A 19,877-nucleotide genomic window follows, 5' to 3' on the forward strand; every position below is an offset into this window, starting at 1 on the left:
GAGTCTCCTGCCTCAGCCTCCCAAGTAGCTGGGACCACAGGCGCCTGCCACAACGCCCAGCTGTTTTTTGGTTGCAGCCGTCATTGTTGTTTTGGTGGGCCCGGGCTGGATTCGAACCCACCACCTTAGGTGTATGTGGCTGGAGCCTTAGCCACTTGAGCCACAGGCTCCAAGCCAGCTACTTAGGTCTTAAAACTGTAAGCTTGATATCATGTTTTAATTTTAGTTTTATCTAATTTTTGCCCTTAGGTCTGCTGTTCCTGGCTCTTAAATTAGTATGATCTCTTTCAGAGGGTGGCTTTTATTTGAAAAGGAACAGCAAACAAAATAACACAATAACTTTAGAATTAAGAACTATAAGGTCAGGTGTGGTAGTTCATGCCTATGAATCCCAGCACTTTGGGAGGCTGAGGCAGGAAGATCACTTGAAGACAGGAGTTTGACATCAGTCTGGGCAACACGGTGAGACGCTCATCTCTGCAAATTAACAATTAAAAAAAAATTACCAGGGTGTGGTGGCACGCACCTGTAGTTCTATCAACTCAGGAGGCTAAGGCAGGAGGATGGCTTGAGCCTAGGAGTTTGAGACTACAATGAGCTATTATACTATGGCACTTCAGAGTGGGCAACAAAGTGAGACCTTGTCTCTAAATATAAAAATGGAATTAGTACTCTTGAGAAATGCATATCTTTCCTGAAGCTCTCCTTTACCTTGCCTAAAACTAGAAGATAATGTAGCTAGGATTTGTGTTGTCCTGCTTTTTGGTTTTTATATGGGCCTTTGGGAGTCATCAGTAGAAAAGCTGATGAGAAGAGAGTGACAGTTTGAACCCTTGTAAATATGTACAGGTATAATTATGCACTAAAAACTATTTGCCTAAAAGGAAGTACAAGATAGGACTGAAAACCTCTCTTCAAAATTCCCCTCATTATTCTTCTTTGTCTTTCGTTTTATTCCAGGACATCTAACTCTTTTTGCTGTTCTTCACGATCTTCCACTAAATCAGAACTGAGAATTTGGTTCATAGGAAAAACTCCAAGCATAACACTACCGGGAAAACTGCTTGTGTGCAGAACAGTGCAAGCTGATTCCCTTTTACTGCCCCTACCTCCAGCTCCCTCCCAGGATCACTCTTAAATACCTCGTTCTGATTACAAAAATGGCTGTTTTCTCATTATGGAAAATTTTAAAAATTCAAAAAGTGATGAAAGACAAAAATCCTCTATCATTTCACACTGTTTTCATACCATCATTTACCGCCCCTCTTTATTTATTTATTTATTTAAGATAGTTGAGTTCACATTGTACCCGACGCTAGAACTTTGTATCCTGCTTCCTCACTGAACATCATTTCTCATGTTTTTAACATCTAGGGGGGAACCCCCTTCTGTGTTCTTTTTTCCTGGTAGTCTATGTTGCCACTATTCTATCAGTCATTTTCCCTAAGATTAAACATTTGTTTATCTTTAAGTTGTTTGCTGTTTTAAATAATGCTTTTATTAAATCCTATAATAACTCTTTGATCTAATTTTGGTAATTTCCTTGAGATAGATCCTGAATTCGGAAATATGATGTATGTCAAAAGATAAAAGTATCTTTGTGGTTGTTGGTATAAATCACCATATTCTCCAGTTAACACAAGCACAGATGGTATGTGAGAAAGGCATCTCATGACAGATCGGACCCAGCAAACGGGTATTTTTCTCCTTAATTGTTGCTACTTTGATATAGTAGCAACATACTGCATTATTTTAAAGTTTTCATGTCTTTGACTTATTAGTAAAACTGAACATTTTTCATGTTTTAGGCCATTTTTATTATCAATTAGTGTCATTCGTTTGTTATTAGGGTCTTTACTGTCTGCCCCTCATGCTTCTCCTGCCTGGTCCATTTGCAGGACACCAAACCTTCCCTTTTTAGGTCTGTACATGAGCGTACATGTACATTAAGAAATATCAGTATTCTAAATATATACTTAGATATACTACTTTTGTATTTTCCCCCAAATTATTATATTTTAATCTTGTTTGATATATGGTACATACATGTATATTTCAAACTTTTATACAGTAAAACTTAGCATTATTTTTCATTGTGGTGATTTTTTAGGATAGGTCTCTACCTTCCAAAGATCTAGTACTTATTCATCTATATTTTCTTATAATTTTTTTGAATTATGGGACTTTATTTGTCAACATTTTATAACTTTTTGGGAAGGGACAGAATCTCACTTAATCACCCTGAGGTTGAGTGCTGTGGCATCATAGCTCATAGCAACCTCAAACTCTTGGGGTCAAGTGATCCTCTTGCCTCAGCCTCCCGAGTAGCTGGGACTATAGGCACCCAGCACAGTGCCTGGCTATCTTTAGAGATGGGGGTCTCACTTTGCTCAGGTCTCCAACTCCTGAACTCAAGCAATCTGCTCTCTTCAGCATCCCAGAATGCTAGGATTATAGGCGTGAGACACAGTGCCCAGCAACATTTTGTAATTTTTTTAAGTTTAATTTTCTTTTTACTTTATTTCTTCCCTTCCCTCCCTTCCTTTCTTCCTTCCTTTTCTGTGCTCACCCTTTTGAACCATTTAAAATTTATTTTGCCTTTGGAGTGAAATGAATATCTGACTTTTTTCCCAAATAGATTGTTAGTTGTTCCAATACCATTAATTTAATAATTCCTACCTTCCTCCCTAGGTTTTCTCACAGAAGGCCCAAACTTTTTGAAATCAAGTTTATTCTTAATGTGTTTTATGATTGTCATTCTTCATCTCTTCCTCCTTTCTACTTTTGTGAGCAGGATTATTTTTCATTTCTAAATTTATATCTTAAAAACATTTTAAAGCATAGCTTTTAAACTTTAAATTTCATTATTTAAAAAATAATTTGTCTTAGTTTTCACTGACCCGTAATTTTTTTTTTCTTTTTTTGAGACAGAGTCTTACTATGTCACCTTCAATAGAGTTCTGTGGCGTCACAGCACACAGCAACCTCAAACTCTTGGGCTTAAGCAATTTTCTTGCCTCAGCCTCCCACATAGCTGGGACTACAGACGCCCGGCCCAATGCCCGGCTATTTTGTTGTTGTAGTTATAATTGTTTGGTAGGCCTGGACCATGTTCAAACCCACCAGCTCCACCAAATGGAGAAGGTCATGCTAACGAAACAAACGAAAACCCTTTACACCAACCTGGTAAAGAGGTTATAAGTAAATTGGCTGTGAGTCCCCTCATGGGAATCACTTCGCTTTGTGAGGGAAGAAGTGGTTAGTTCTTCCCTGTAACACTTTCTTCTACCCGGAGTTCCAACCCCAAATAAATCCCCACTAACTTCTAGTAAGGCTTTTACCAATAGTTCCTTTTTTTGTTTTTCACTTCAGAAGTTTCTGTTTTAGAAGCTGACATCTGTTTTCTGATACATTTCTCTTCTCTGTTGAAAGCAATCTAATTTGTTAAGCCAAGTAGGTTTAAGACTAGGAGAGGGTGGTTATCTGTTCAAGACTAAATTTACAAACTAACTTCCTAGGACAGCAGCTCAATGCAGGACTGAGCAGGAAGATTGAATAGAGGAGGGAAGAAAATTAATGCTTTTAACCATTTAATAATAGACAGGAGACACTACTTTATTTATTTATTTATTTATTTTGAGACAGAGGGCAATGGCGTCATAGTTCATAGCAACCTATTTTGGGCTCAAGTAATCCTCTTTCAGTCTCCTGAGTAGTTGGGACTATAGGAACTTGCTACCACACCTGGCTAGTTTTTCTAGTTTTAGTAGAGAACAGGGTCTTGCTCTTGCTCAGGCTGGTCTCAAACTCCTTTTTCACTCCTTTATTGATTTATCAAACACATGACATGTTGGTGCCAGGCACTGTTTCTAAGTCCTGTTAGCAACATTAACTTGCATATAATGAACAGGTAAGTGTAATGGTAACATAATAAGCACGTATACAGGTTGGCCTTTATTTTCTTTATTTAGCAGGAAGGTGAAGTGTTCACAGAGTTTAAGTACTTTGCTTAAAGTCGCACAGCTAGGGAGTGGGTGGGACAGAATTCAAGCCCAGGCGATCTGGCCTTTCATCCTGTGCTCTGCTGCCCTGGTGGCTTCGCACCAACCCTGTCAGGCTGGCCTTTGCTGTCTCCATTGTAGAGTAGATCCGGGGGTAGATTGAGTAACTCAGACAAGGATGATCAGCCTTAACTTTATTTTCTTTCCCCACCAAGTTAGGTTTTCTTGCTTTTTTATCCTTATTGAGGGAATCATCGTTTGCCCACTCATTCAAGTCTGCAACCCAGAGATAAGTATAGATTTCAGTCTTTCTGCTGCGTGTCTGAGCCCTTTCCACCCATCTCTTCTCCTATCCTAGTTTTGGCTGCCATTATTCTGCACTGTCTGCAGCATTCTGTAACATCAGATGGTAAAGGAGACAGGCAGGTAATAAAGTGCGGCTGCATGTGTGTAAGGAGTAGAAAGTTGCTTTCCTGAGTCAGCTGTTTCTAGGTAGGAGTGTGAGCTCATTGTTGACAGATTGGAATTTTCAAGAGGAACCAGAAATCTGGACTTACATGTGAAATCTTCCACTTGCTAAGATATTGCACAAGCCACACAAAATATGCTTGCAGATTAGCAGTTTGTAAGCCCCAAGTATTTGTTACCGAGGTCTCCTAACTGGATTTACTTCCTTTAGTCTGATCTGTGCTTCACCCTTTTGGCCATCCTCCCTGTGCTGGCATGATCTATCCCTAAATGCAAATCAGATAGGATTTTATGGCTTGTTAGAAAGATTAAATGCATTAAAACATGGAACATTCTTAGAAACGTTCTTGGTACTTGGGTAAACACTCAATAAATCTTCTGTATCGGCTGTTATTCACGTAATCAAAGGTCTTGAATGATTCCCATTGATGCTCAGGATAATTTTTTTGCATGGCAAAAAGGTCTGTCTTTAGTTTTTGCCATTCAACCAAATGTGCTCGACCCCTGTATACATTCAGATGTGTCAGTCTTTATCTCATGCCTCACAGCTGAGTGAGATGGACTCCTCCACTGAGTCCCTCTGACCAGTAAACTTTTTAGTCCCTCCCCTCCTAGAGGAGCTCAGGCATCTCCTACTCGGTGAAACCTCTGAAACCTCAAACATTCTTCTTGAAGAGCCAGTTTCACCTTATTTTTGTGTCCCCATAAGATTGTGAACTCCCTAAGAGCAGGAACTGTTTTATCAGTCTTCAAGTTGTCAGTATTTGTACAGTACTAACATATAGTATCTGCAAATTTTGCACATGCAAAAAATGTTCCTTGGAAATAATACAACTAGTAAAAGTTCTGGGACTTGAACCCTCACCTGACTATGAATTCTTGCTATTAGGACTATGCCTCAGAGAAGCATGAGACAATGGGTGCTCTATCCTTAGGGACCCAGCATGTTCAGTAGCTGAGGACTTGTAGCCTAAGGCATTGTGATCACAACTAATGATGAGTTTAGGAGAAATTTTATACTGCAAGACAGTATAATAGCAGATACTCCTGAAATGTGGTATATGAAAACTAAGGTGAAATCACCAGTAAAATAGTTTGTTAGGTAAAAGCAGTTCTGTTGTTTTTCTTTAGGAGTTTAATGGTAAATGGCTGGAGACAACACATCTATTTATAAGTGGCCTGAGTGCCAGATTTGTTATCTCTTTTCCCCAGGCTTGATAAACTAAAGAATGCTGGGCTTAACTATTGGTAGTGTCTCCGTTAATGAATAGGGCAGTCTGAAGAAAACACGATGTGAACAGGAAATTCAAGGGCACCTCGTGTTGTTTTTATCAGTCCAGGAATTCTAGACTTGCAAATTGTATCCTGTTCTTTTTCTGTCTAAAGAAAGGTCTTTAATAAAAGACAAAGAACAGTGTTAAATCCATTAGAGGAATAAATTTGCAGTGTAATAAGTGCTAGTCATTTAAGTCATTCTTTGTATGATTTGATCACTTCTTAGTTTTTGTATAATTTAAATTTTTAAAAGTCTACTTGTATTTTATGACAAAATAATTTGTCTTTTTAAAGCTAATTTCTAAAAAGATACTGTTTAATCATGACAAAGGGTAGAATTTTTGACTTCTTCTGCAAATGTGTTTCTTAAGATTTGTTTCTAAAGGTTAACACAATTACCAAGTGATTCTGTATTTGTAAACTAAATGAAATTATTATGTATGAAACCCATATGTAATTTAAAGTCCTTTACATTTGAGCAGTTACTCACCATCATTTGCAGAGTGCCTACTGTGGTGCTCCACATTTTGTTAAGTGCTGTAATGCTTTTGTTACAAAGATAGAGAGACACAGAATTTGTTCTAATTGGTTTTCAAGTGAGGCATACATGTATGTATAACTAGAATGGAAAGAACATAGTAATTATGATAAAATTATATAGTATATAAAAGTCATTTTTCATTATTTGACATCCACCTCTGGATTTTGGAGTATCTAATGATGGAAGAAACCTATCTTCTGTTTACACTTATTAATTAATTATTTTTAGTTGAGAGAGCGTTTCACTCTGTCACCTTTTTGGAGTGCAGTGACTTCATCCTCTACCTCCTGGGCTCAAGAGATCTTCCTGTCTCAGCCTCCTGAGTGGCTAGGACTATAGGCATGCTCTACCAGGCTTGGCTAATTTTCTATTTTTTGTAGAGACAGGGTCTCTCTCTTGCTCTGGCTGGTCTCCAATTCCTGGCTCCAAGCGATTCCCCTACCTGAGCCACTGTGCCCTGCCTATACCTCTTTTATATAAAGACCTCAGGTCTATAAATATTTAATCTTAACATGACCTCATATTTACTTCTGTACTATTTTTTCTCTTTTTTTAGAGATGGAATCTTGCTCTTCACAGGTGCAACCATAGCACACTACAGCCTTGATCTCCTGGGCTCAAGCACACTGCCCACCTCTTCCTCTGGAGTAGCTCGGACTAGAGACATGTGCCATTATGCCCAGCTCTGTCTCTATTCTGTGAATGCAGACTTTTGTTTTTTGGAATTCTTTTGAATTTCCTAACACTTTGTATGTTTCACAAAAATTTTGTGTAGTGTTTTGCTCAGTAATATTTCTCAAAAGTTTTGCCCCCTGTAGCCTCCAGTTGTGCTTCATTCTGAGAAAGCTGGGTTAGCAGTAGAGCTTAATATTGGCCTTCTCCTCCAACACTTTCTAGCGGACAGAGGCACCTGAGGCAAGATAACCATCCGTCTTGTTTTTTTTTTTTTTAGATTCTACCTTATCCTGCTGCTATTAAATATTTAAACAGCTAAGCTGAGTAACATTTCTCTTTGTTTTGATGCTCTGCTCACCAAACTGTCCCCTGAAAGCAATCTTCTGATCCTAATTAAGTCTTTGCATCTAACTTGCTTATAAGGATAGAATGCATTTGCCACAAGATATCTGTTCCTTGTTACTCAATTTCTTACTGTATAAATCAATAAGTTGCCATTCTGTCTTGTACATCATTCTTTTGTGAACTTTGTTAGGATGAAATAGCTTCCAGAATTTGATTCCCTAAGGCACTGGCAGTGGAATGCCGGACCTTCCCTGGGCAGCCTGTTCTTCCAGGCAGCTCCCTTCAGGGCCACACCCAGAGTCCGTCACATCCTTCTCTCCGACTTCTGCCGGCATTACTTAGGAACTAAACATTTAGCTCTGTAAATAATGTGTTATTTCTCTGAGCTTTTTCCAAAAGGCATTTATAAAAGGGTTTTGTGTGTGTGTGTGTGTTGTAAAGGAATATGTAAAATTTTGGTTAAGTACAGTTGGGTCTCGACCTTTTTTCCTCCTAGGACCTGGCAAACCACTTTGAAAATTCCCTTATTGGCTATAAATCTTCTAGACAGTTCCCTGTTCATTAGTACCATGAAATGTTTGACATGAAGTTATCTGTGAACTTAAATCTATATGCCTACACGAGGGTCCCTAGATACTGCTGAAAATTGTATACTTCCCCTTTTGAGATGTTAGGATGCTTGTTAGCAGATTAAAGATGCTGGGGAGTCTTACAGTAAGAACCTTGTTTAACTTTGTACATTCTGGGTTTAAATGTACTTGAACTGCTCAACTCCAGTCCATCTTCCCTTTCCTACCCACAAGCAAGCCCCAGCTAGCAAACATGATTGGTTTCACTTTTCCTCCTTTGACCTTTCTGCATCTGGTCCTAAACCACACAAAATCATGACTAGAAAGGGTTTGGCAGCATTGCCTTAGGTAGCAATCTAGTAAGAGCAGCTTAGTCCTTAAAAATCACTTAGCTGTCCTAGCACTCTGGGACCCCAAGGCGGGTGGATTGCCTGGGCTCTAGCTGGGTGTTGCACCTGTAGTCCCAGATACTCAGGGAGCTGAGGCAAGAGGATGACTTGAGCCTAAGAATTTGACGTTGCTGTGAGCTGTGATGCCATGGCACTCTACCCAGGGTGAGAGTGAGACTCTGTCTCCAAAAAAAAAAAAAAATCACTTAGCCATGCTAATTTTTGAGTTTATATATTTATTTTTATTTGTATAAATTACGCATACAAGTGAAATTTCATTATATGCATAGATTGTGTTGTGGCGAAGTCAGATTTTTTTGGCTGTCCTTCACTCCAGTAATGTACCCTGTACCCATTAAGTAATTTTGCATCATCAACCACCCCACCACGCCTCAAGCTTCCGAGTCTACGTTATCTGGCATTCCACACTCTGTATCCAGGTGTTGTACACATTATAGTGACAGCATGGAACACTTTCTCTCTGTGTCTGACTTCTTTCACTTCAGATAATGACGTCCAGTTCCACCTGTGTTGCTGGAAAAGACCCGATTGCACTGTTTTTGTGACAGAGTCGTATTCCATTATGTGTGTACCACAGTTTGCTTTCCCAGTCATCCACTGGTGGATGCGTTAGGTCGATTCCGTAGCTTTGCTGTTGTGAATAGTGCTGTGATAGATATATGAGTGTGGGTATCTGTTCTCCTTTGGGTAGATACTCACGACTGCAGTTGCTGGAATAGTAGTTCTACTTTTAGTTCTTTGAGAAATCCCCATATTGTTTTCCATAAAGTTTGTGCTAATTTATATTCCCACCGAAGGAAAAGTAGGTTAAGAGTTCCCTTTTCTCCATATACTTGTCCATATCTTTTGTTTTTGTCTTTTTAATATGCCCCATTCTGACTGATGTAAGATTCCTCGAGCATTTTTTCCTTGTGTCTGATGGCCATTTGTTTGTCTTCTTTTGAAAAATGTCTGTATCCTTTGCCCACTTTTAATGGGATTATTTGTGGGGTTTTTGTTGTTTGAGTTCCTTATAAATTCTGGATATTAATCCCCTGTTGGATACATAGTTTGCAAATATTTTCTTTTATTCTGGAGGTTATCTGTTTACTCAATTGATTATTTCTTTTGCTGTATAGAAGCTTTTTAGTGTCATTAAGTCCCAGTTGTCTATTTTTGCTTTTGTTGCCTATGCTTTTGAGATCTAAGTCATGGGTTCTTTGTTAAGACCAACATCCAGAGAGTTTTCCCTAGGTTTTCTTCTAGGATTTTTATAATTTCAAGTTTTACATTTAAGTTAATCCATATGTATTGTTTTTTAAAATAGCAGTCATTATTATTAAAGCAGTTAGCACATTAATAAACTAGTGCTTGCAATACTATCTTACATCTGTGTGCATCCTTGTAGCTCTCTTCTGTATTTCATATGTGTTGTCTTAGCCTGTGACTAGACCAGACCTGTGAACTAGACGGGGCAAACATTGTAATTCCTGACTAGGGGAGAAGTGACTTGGGTTCAGAGTGTTCTGGTAATTTGAATAAGACCATATCACCAATTAGCAGGGTTGGGATTATTAGATCTCTGAATTTCTAACTCCTGGGTTCAGTGAATTCCTTTTCCACAATTGTTCATTAGCCAACCTTTACATACTACTTTACTTTTTGCTAATCCTTTCAACTGTCATCCTCACCTCCCCTTGACAGGTTATTCATTCATTCACTGATGTCTACTGAGTGTGAGATACAGTGCTGTTATGGTGAATGTTTAAAAATGAACCAGGAAAAGTTCTTGCTGAGAGATGCTTCTAGTTTAATGAGACGGGCAAATGGAGCAATAAACACCAGTATCTGAGATAGACTGGTACAAATGTTAGGGAACACACTTGAAAGGATGACTAATGTGATGTCTCTTCCGGTGGAGAATGTACGAGAAATCACCACAGTAAGACTTCAGCTAAACTGGGCCAGAAAGGATCAGAGGATTCCTGCATGCAGAGAGTAGAGGCTATAACGGTTCAGGGATAGGTCGTGTGAAGACTTGGAGGCATGAAAGAGTCATGTGTTTTGGGAGAAGAGTGAGTGGTGAGGAAGAATGGCAGCAGATAAGGCTAGCAAGTTGGAGTTAGGAGTTCTGACTCCACAGTTCACTAGCTGTGTGACTTTAACAAGCCTCAGTTCCCTACTTTACAGGGCTGTTGTGAATATGAAATGCAGTCGTGCTTAGGAACTGCCATTATCCTAAATCCTTAGAAGAAAAGAAGGGAAAAATCTAAGAGTAAAATATCATAAAGTTTGTGACACATTTCCACACTCCATGTATGGGGTTTGTTGTTCTTGATTTTGCTAAGCCAGTAGGACTTGCTGTAGGCAGTGAGGAGCCATGGATGGCTTTAAACAAGTGACATGATCAGTTTCTTTTTATGAAAAGATTTAAAGTAGTTTCTCAGCAGTGGAACAGTTTATACTGTCAAAACTGTAGGTTCAGTTTTAGACATAATGAGTATGACATTCAAGCAGTATATTGAGGTGTAAACTCAGTCAGACAAGAGTGGAACTAGGAATTTGTCTTAAACTGTTCGCTTTCAACCTGTACTTGACCTGCTTGACATTGAAGAATGAGAAAGTTTTCTTAGTTCCTGCTGTCATCCCTGGAATCTAGTCCAGTTCAGGTCCACATCTTGGGGGCATTATCTTCATGTAGAAGGTGGGTGTTGGGTGTTGGTGGAAGTTTTAGGGGAATGCTTTATAGCTAAGAATGAAACTTTTTTTTTTTTAAGACAGACTCTCACTTTGCCGCCTTTGGTAGAGTGCCATGTTATCATAGCTCACAGTAACCTCAAACTCCTGGGCTTGAGCAGTTTTCTTGCTTCAGCCTCCTAAGCAGCTAGGACCACGGGCGTGTGCCATTATGCTCAGCTAGTTTTCTGTTTTTAGTAGAGACGGGGTCTCTTGCTCAGGCTGGTCTCAAACTCTTGAGCTCAAGCAATCCATCACCTTGGCATCCCAGAGCGCCAGAATTACAGTCATGAGCCACCATGCCCAGCAGGAGTGAAACTCGGAATGGTCATTCTCAGCAAACTAAGTTATTTTTGGAGTGGCAAAGCCACTTTAATATATGAGTTGTTGTAGTCTTTTTGGTCCCGATGTGGCTATGGTAGGCAAGTCTCTTAGTGTCACTGCCCATGCCCATGTCAGCCACCAGAGTTCATTGTGTCCCCCACGAAGTAGCTGTTTTGCTATACTCCTTGTCTATACTGATTGTCCAGGTAGTCTTCTTCAAATCAGACCTTTGTTGGCTAGCCCCATAGTTTTTAAAGTTGGCACTTAAATGCCTTTAAGCAGACATACTGTCCAATTAAGGCCACACAACTTCCCTTTTGTTACCAGGTTTGATTCATACATTTGTGTTTCCTGCCAGGTTTCTATAGTTACTTGAATTTTGTTTGAAAATAAAATGGAATTCACATTCTGGAGAAGCATACTACACTTTGTTACAGGATTTTCTGGAATAACACAGAATTCAGAATGAAATAGGGAGGAGTCTATGTTTCTAAGCATAGTTTTCCCCTAAATTGGGTAAGAATTGCTTTCGACCGGTGCTGTGTCCACTTTGCGACAGTACTTCCTGTCTCATAGAATTTATATGGCAGAGGCTATTGCTTACTATTTAACTAAACTACATTAACTCTTAGGAGGCTTAATATTTTATCAGGGATAAATTAGCAGTATCTTATAAATACTGTTTAGTAATAAAAGAGAAATAGATTGAATTTTCTTGTTTGAAATGCTTGATTAGTATCGACCTTTTGTGTGAAAAATGTATCTGTATTATGTGTGGACGGCCCCTGGTAATTCTTTACTGTAACTCACCCCTGGTTTTGCCAGTATCGTATTTCTCTTGCTTCGGGAATAGCACATGTTTTCCTTTTTCCCCTGGTTTTGTATTATTTGTAATATGAAAGTCTTGGATGTATGAACTATTCAGGTAGAACCTTTCTTAGTAGAAATTAAACATTTCCAGAGTTTGTTATAAGAGATAGAAAGCTTTTTTTTCCTACTGAATAATCGGGTTTTTTGTGTTGTTTCAGTTTCTGTTACTATGGCAATGACGGCAGGGACTACAACAACCTTTCCTATGAGCAACCATACCCGAGAAAGAGTGACGGTAGCCAAGCTCACACTGGAGAATTTTTACAGCAACCTAATTTTACAACATGAAGAGAGAGAGACAAGGTATAGTAAAGGCTAGTCACAGTGTTGTCTGGTTAAATACGAGGTGATGCTGTGCGTGGAGACATGTTTGACATTAATACACATACCACGGTTATTGCATGCTGTTTGTAAAGTTGCGTCCCCAGTGTTTTGTTTCTGTATGTTCTGTTGTCCCCCATAAACAAATATACAAAAGTTAAGTTTCCGTCCTGATAGAGTACCTGGTTACTTGTATTTTGACAAAATAGTTTTCCTGAGTTCTTGTGTCCTCATAGACTTATATCACATGTTAATTGATATTTTAAACCTTTTCTAACCACAAAATTGTAATGTCTTTATACTTTTCTTTTAGAGGGATGCTTTATGACTAAGCCAAAAACATTCACAGCATTGTGTATCAGTGGGGATGGGAGAATAAAAAAATGAATAACATGTTATTTTGCATTCAGCAGACTTAAAGTAAGAGGGATAATGTGCATAAATGTTATAGGAAAGACTGAAAGGTATCCCTAGGGGAAGGACGCAGAAGGGAGAGAGAGAGATTGCTTCTGACTAAGGCAACTGGGAAAGCTTTGTAAATAGTGATGGCATTTAAACCAGGCTCTAAGAGAAGAGTGCTATTCATACATGCAAAAAAGGGAGGAGAAAAGAGGTAAGAGAGCGGGAGGAAGGACATTAGAGAGAGGAGCAATCACCTTCAGGTCAGGCAATGTCCAATTTAGTTCAAGCACAGGATGTGCTAGATTTTAACATCCTGGGAGGCTTGGATGCTTTGTTAATGTAGCTATTTTCACTGTAGTAGAGAGCCTTGAAGAGTCGTTGGGGTTTTTTTTGTTTTTTGTTTGTTTGTTTGTTTGAGATAGAGTCTCACTATGTTGCCCATGGTAGAGTACTGTGGTATCACAGCTCACAGTAACCTCAAACTCTTGGGCTTAAGCCATTCTCTTGCCTCAGCCTCTCAAGTAGCTGGGACTGGCTTGGCACCTGTGGCTCAAGTGGCTAAGGCACCAGCCATAGACACCTGAGCTGATGGGTTCAAATCCAGCCTGGGCCTGCCAAACAACAATGATGACTGCAACCAAAAAATAGCTGGGCATTGTGGCAGGCGCCTGTAGTCCCAGCTGCTTGGGAGGCGGAAGCAGGAGACTCACTTGAGCCTAGGAGTTAGAGGTTGCTGTGAGCCATGATGCCATGGCACTCTACCCAGGGGGACAGCTTGAGGCTCTGTCTCAAAAATAAATAAATAAACCAAGTAGCTGGGACTATAGGTGCCCACCACAATGCCCAGCTATTTTTTTGTTGCAGTTATCATTGTTGTCTGGCAGGCCCAGGCTGGGTTCAAACCCGCCAGCCTGATGTATATGGCTGGTGCCCTAACTGCTGAGCTACAGGCGCCGAGCCAAGCCTTGAAGAGTTTTGAGCAGAATTAAATCATGACAAATGTTTTCTGTGGATCTGTTAGTTGTGATGCCTAGAATGGTTTGGGGGCAGGATGGGAAATTAGAAACAGAAAAGGGTATTGATGTAGTCCAGGCAAATAGAAAGGAGGCTTGAATTAGGACTGATGACAGCTACAGAGAAGAACTGACAAGTGAGAAAGATTGATAAAGTGGGGGGCAACTAGCCAAATATGAACTACGAGACAAGTTATCAAAATTGGGCCTGCACTGTTATGCCTAGGCAAGCTGATACAGTTTCTCTAATCTGGTACAGTTTAGTGAAATAGGACTAGAGAAGTTGGCTCGGCTTTCAGACTTAGTTTTGGACTGATTTAACTGCAGAGTAGTTAAATCTGCAGTTTTAACAGACGAGGAGAGATTAGTGACTTAGAAAATAAAATGTAATTAATTATTCAGAAATCAACTTAAGAGTGGGACTACATGAAAGAAAGTTAAGAAATACAGAGAAGAGTAGTAAGAAAAGTAGACATATCTTTAATTAAAGTTCTAAAAGAAGAGAGGAATGAGAATGGAGCCAGAGGCAAGCAACAACTGGGAGTTCACCACCAGCAGCAGAAATTCTAGAAGGTTCAATTTAGGCAGAAGGAAAATGATCACAAATAGCGATCTAAATGGTAGATAGGTGGGTTAATGTCAATAAAAATTGTATAAAACAACAAAAATAATGATGATATCTGATTAAATTCAAAATCAGAATTAAATATTTTTCAGCAGAATATAAGGAGAGAAATAATTAGAATTAAAGTGTTCTTAAAGACCTTTGTAGAAAGGGGTTGAAGATTGATTAACTTAAGACTTGACAAGTTAGGTATGTATGTTGTAATTTCTAGGGTAATTTTTAGGTAACCACTGAAAGAATGTACATAGAGTTTATAATTTCTGAACTAGTAGAAGGAAAAATATAAGAAAAAAATCAGATCAAAAGACGGCAAGAGGAAAAGAACTGAAATACAAAAATAGAAAGCATAAAATAAGTTAGAAATAAATCGAAATATATCAGGGATTACGTTAATTATAAACATGATTAAGTCTCTGGAAGTGATTGGATCATCATGAGAAAGTGAATAAAGTAAAAGAAAAACAAGGTAAGAAAGATCCATCTTTTCTTCAAAAGGCAGGCACTTAAAACATTCATCAGAATTTTGAAGGTCCATAGTCTTTCTTTTTTTTTTTTTTTTTGCAGTTTTAGGCCAAGGCTGGGTTTGAACCCACCACCTCTGGTATATGGGGCTGGCGCCCTACTCCTTGAGCCACAGGTGCCACCCCATAGTCTTTTCTTGCTGAAACCTTAAAGTAATTCAGTTTTCCCCTCTATTTCCAAATAAAGGAAAGTAAGAATAAAGTTGTCTGCTGTTATTGAGGAAAAAAGCAGTCTCGGCTTGGTGCCTTGAAAGCCAAGTTAAATAGCTCATCTTTTCTTCCCTTTTCCCTGTCCTGTCCTGTCCTGTCCTGTCCTTGGCAGAGTTATCACTATGTCGCCCTCGGTATGAGTACAGTGGTATCACAGCTCAGAGCAACCTCAAACTCTTGGGCTTAAGCAATCCTCTTGCCTCAGCCTCCCAAGTAGCTGGGACTACAGGTGCCCGCCACAATGCTCGGCTATTTTTTTGTTGTAGTTTTCATTGTTGTTTGGCAGGCCCAGTCTGGGTTCGAACCCACCAGCCCTGGTGTATGTGGATGGCACCCCAACCACTGACGCACAGGCCCTGAATCTGAATAGCTCATATTTTCTAAAAATTTATACATGTGTGATATATTTTTAAAGCTTAACCTAATTGGAGAAATGCATAAGCCTACTAATATACTTATCCGAACAAAGTGTAAGAGCATTGGTAAGAGGAATACTGTTTTTAAAAAGGGTACAAGAGAAGTCACGGATCTTCCTGTGTGCAGATAGTAGAAATGGATAAACATTACATATCTGTCTCTTTGCAGAAAGAGGGATGATTTCGTGAAGTGTTTGTCTTGGCAAGGGTTGAGGAAAGAAAGGGGGGCAGAGGAGATTTGGGAGAAGAGTAAAGTTGCTTGTGTATTGATAGTTCCTCCCAGAATAATTGTGTCTTACTTTCCGCAGAGAAGAAAACTGTAAGTCATTTAACAGGCAGCTCTGACGTCTTCAGGGTACACTGATGTTAGGCGCTTATTCCATTCTGAGGGTTGAGGGTGTAAACCAATGATGAAAGTCAGTGTGATAAACACCTGGGTGCCTTGACTGAGCTGAGAAAGTGTGTGGAAGGAGAATATGTCTCATCCTTTTTATTGGGTGCTAAATTATGAACAAACTAGATACTTTGTTATGAATTTTCCATAAGAAGGCAAAATAAGTGATCTTAATGGTTTAGGACAAAGCTTACCTTTGGACTTACTGTCATGAATAACAAATACTAAAATATGATAATTTTAGTCCTTAACTCTTTTGATTAAATCCTGGAAAGTTTGTCACACTACAAACCTGATTGAGTGACATTCTCCCAGGTTTATATTTAGGAGATACCAATACCATAGAGATGAAATACTGTTATTCCCTTAGAAATGAATTATAAAATGTATTCCACAATCATCTCTCTAGTTTTGGTGACTTCATCCACCTTGCCTACTCCCACCCTACCAAATGCTTAGCTTAACTAACTTTAAGGATGCCGTGAAGGCTCGGCGCCTGTGGCTCAAGTTGCTAAGGCGCCAGCCACATACACCTAAGGTGGTGGGTTCGAATCCAGCCCGGGCCCACCAAACAACAATGACGGCTGCAACCAAAAAATAGCCAGGCATTGTGGCGGGCATCTGTGGTCCCAGCTACTTGGGAGGCTGAGGCAGGAGACTTGCTTGAGCCCAGGAGTAGGAGGTTGCTGTGAGCTGCAATGCCATGGCACTCTACCTGGGGGACAGCTTGAGGCTCTGTCTCAGGTAGTTAGTGGGTTTTAAAAATATATACATACAGGCCAGGGCTGGTGGGTTGGAACACAGGCTGGGCCTGCTAAACAACAATGACAACTACAACAACAGAAAAATACCTGGGTGTTGTGGCAGGTGCCTATAGTCCCTGCTACTTTGGAGGCTGAGGCAAGAGAATTGCTTAAGTTCAAGAGTTTGAGGTTGCTGTGAGCTGTGACACCAAGGGCGACATAGTAAGACTCTGTCTCAAAAAAATAAATAAGAAAGAAAAATGTACATGTACAACTTTCTAATTTTTAAAGACTTTTAATGGAATAAAATACACTTAGTTGCATTGAACATATTTCCTTCCTTGATTAATTAGGAAAATTAGGCTTATGAATTGAAGTGAAAGACTTAAACAAGATCAGTTAGCCAAGAAATGTTAGAGCCAGGAGATTCAAACACCTAGGTGGATATCCACCTTAAAAATTTAAACTTTTAGGGGCGGTGCCTGTGGCTCAGAGGAGTAGGGCGCCAGCATATGGGGCCAGAGGTGGTGGGTTCAAACCCAGCCCCAGCCAGAAACTGCCAAAAAAAAAATTTAAACTTTTAGTCATTATTGTTACCTTTTTAGATTTCTAGTGTAAACACTGAGAAATATTAATGATTTTGGAAGATTGATCATTAGATAACTGAGTTTTCCATAGTAAACATTAGTTACCTTTAGTAACACTTCGTTTAGGCAGGAGGGTAAAGTAAGCATTAGAAGTAAATTATTCCTGTGAGAATTCACTCTCCAATATTGAGTACATGTGATCTGTATAGAAAACGCTTCTAATAAATCCTCATTAGGTAGACCCCCCCCCAAAAAAAAAGAAGTAAATTATTCATTTGACTAGTATGAGAAAGAGAAATCTGGGTTTATATTTTGAGAAAGAAAACTTTTCTTAGTGATTATTTTGATCAACCTTGAAAGATTTTTTTTTTTTAAAGCATAGCAAACTACAGTCTTTAACTCAAATAAATAAATGTATATTTCTTAAGTGGTAATTTTTAGGAACATATTGAAAATTTATTTTTTCCTTCGAAAAGGCAGAAGAAATTAGAAGTGGCCATGGAAGAGGAAGGATTGGCAGATGAAGAGGTAATGTAATTACTTGTAATTACTGAATTAGAGTGTCCGTTATGGGTATCATGATTTTATAACTTTACATGATTTTATGATGTTTTATCTATGAATTTTATCATTTTAATATGGGCTTCTTTATTGCTATCATGGATATCTTTGGAAGGAAGCAGCTTATCTTTTTAATTCTAAGAATATATATTTAGTGAAAATTACAGTATCCTAGATGTGTAGAACAAGAAAACCAGGCTCCAGGAGGAATCGATTTATTGCAGATTTCTCTGAAATTTAACAATAAAACCATCTACTTGTCTAGTCCAGTGCTGCCAACCCAGTTTAAACTGCTGTACGTTTCACCTGAAGAGTAACTATCCCCAAGTGGTTTCTCTACTTCCCACCCCCGATTTTTCTGCATACTTAGCCAGAATAATCTGTCTAAAAAGAGATTTGATCACATCACTTTTTTGCTAAATAACTCTTCCGTGGCTCCCAGGTGATTGTGGGATAAGGGCAGACTCAGTCTACACTGGTCTGTAAGACCCTTCACCCGCTGGCTTCTGCTTATCTCTTTAGCCTCATCTCTTGCCACCCACCCTGTCCTGCAAGCTGACCGAGGTGACTGGCATCAGTGCTAGAGGCTGACAAATTAGGAAACAGCAGCCCACCTAAAGGGGATTGCCACTGTTGGCCCAGTATGGCCAACTTCCTGTTTTTCAAGAGAGAATGGAAATCTGGACTTTTATGTGGATTTGCCTGTTGTTTTTTTTTGTTGTTGTTGTTGTTTTTAAACAACAAGTAATTAAAATGTTTTAAAACGAGCTTGCAGCCCAAATCAAATAAGCAGCCCAAATCAAATCTGTAAGTTGAATACAGTTTTCAGCTTCCCATTTACAACTTTTGGTCTGTATTAGCAAATACTAACTACATTTATGGCTGTTTTCTTTAATTTTTCTGAATAACTAGTAGAAAATGTGAGACAATTTTGCCCATTAAAAAAAGTTAATGGCTCATAATATCAATTTATAAAACTTCTAAATTTTTTCTGTAAAAATATTTTTAATCCCATAAATGTTTATTGTTAGGACCCATGCTGCTTCTAGATTATGTCAAATTCTATAAAATAGACAAACTGTTTTAACCTTTATATAAAATATGCAGAACTATCTTTATGTGGGGTGGGGTTTTTTTCCTAAGGAAAGTTGTTTCATAAAAATAAAGTAGATGAAGTTGCTGGCTGAACTCTTTCATATCTCAAAATTTTTGTATACTCTACCTTTATAAAAACTGGGCACCCTATAGTTTGAGGAACACCTATATAAAAAGAAAGGAAAAAGGAAAAACAATTTCTAATTTCATTCTGCTTCCCGTCAGGCATGGAATATTATTTGTTCTAATAAAAAACCAAAATAGGCAAGTTTAGGCTGCAAAAGACAGCCATGAAATGTGAAGCCTGTCCACGAATTTTCACTGTCTTTGGAGAAGGAGAGAACATGAATACCACAAAGGTGTTGTTTGTTGGCCAGGTGCAGTGGCTTACGCCTGTAATCCTAGCACTCTGGGAGGCCAAGGCGGGTGGATTGCCTGGGCTCCCACGTTTGAGACCAGCCTGAGCCAGAGTGAGACCCCGTCTCCAAAAATAGCCTGGCGTTGTGGCAGGCACCTGTATTCCCAACAACTCAGGAGGCTGAGGCAAGAAAATCACTTGAACCCAGGAGTTTGAGGTTGCTGTGAGCTGTGACGCCACGGCACTCTACTGAGGGCAACAAAGAGAGACTCTGTCCCCCAAAAAATATGTTGTTTGTCTTTCAGTGCTACATAATCTATTCATGTTGTGAGTAGCCATATCAACATATCAACATGATTTTTGATTAATTTTTTTTTTTAATGTGAATTTGCTTCAGCTACCTCTGGAGTACAACAATGATGACTAAAATCATGGAAT

General features: G+C 39.1%; 1 protein-coding gene across 2 annotated transcripts in view; it reads left to right on the top strand.

The window, feature by feature from the left end:
• Window positions 1-19,877, top strand: part of STK38L (serine/threonine kinase 38 like) — an 82,658-nt gene that overhangs the window by 40,186 nt on the left and 22,595 nt on the right. For both annotated transcript variants that reach the window (XM_003792471.2, XM_023514663.1), the window contains exons 2-3: window positions 12,352-12,496; window positions 17,902-17,953. In XM_003792471.2, the coding sequence (XP_003792519.1) occupies window positions 12,363-12,496; window positions 17,902-17,953 (186 nt within the window). In that variant the 5' untranslated portion in view covers window positions 12,352-12,362. The remainder of the gene's footprint in view (window positions 1-12,351; window positions 12,497-17,901; window positions 17,954-19,877) is intronic.

This window comes from Otolemur garnettii, unplaced genomic scaffold (genome assembly GCF_000181295.1).
Source record: "Otolemur garnettii isolate 467f Iridium unplaced genomic scaffold, OtoGar3 scaffold00057, whole genome shotgun sequence".
Lineage (NCBI taxonomy): Eukaryota > Metazoa > Chordata > Mammalia > Primates > Galagidae > Otolemur > Otolemur garnettii.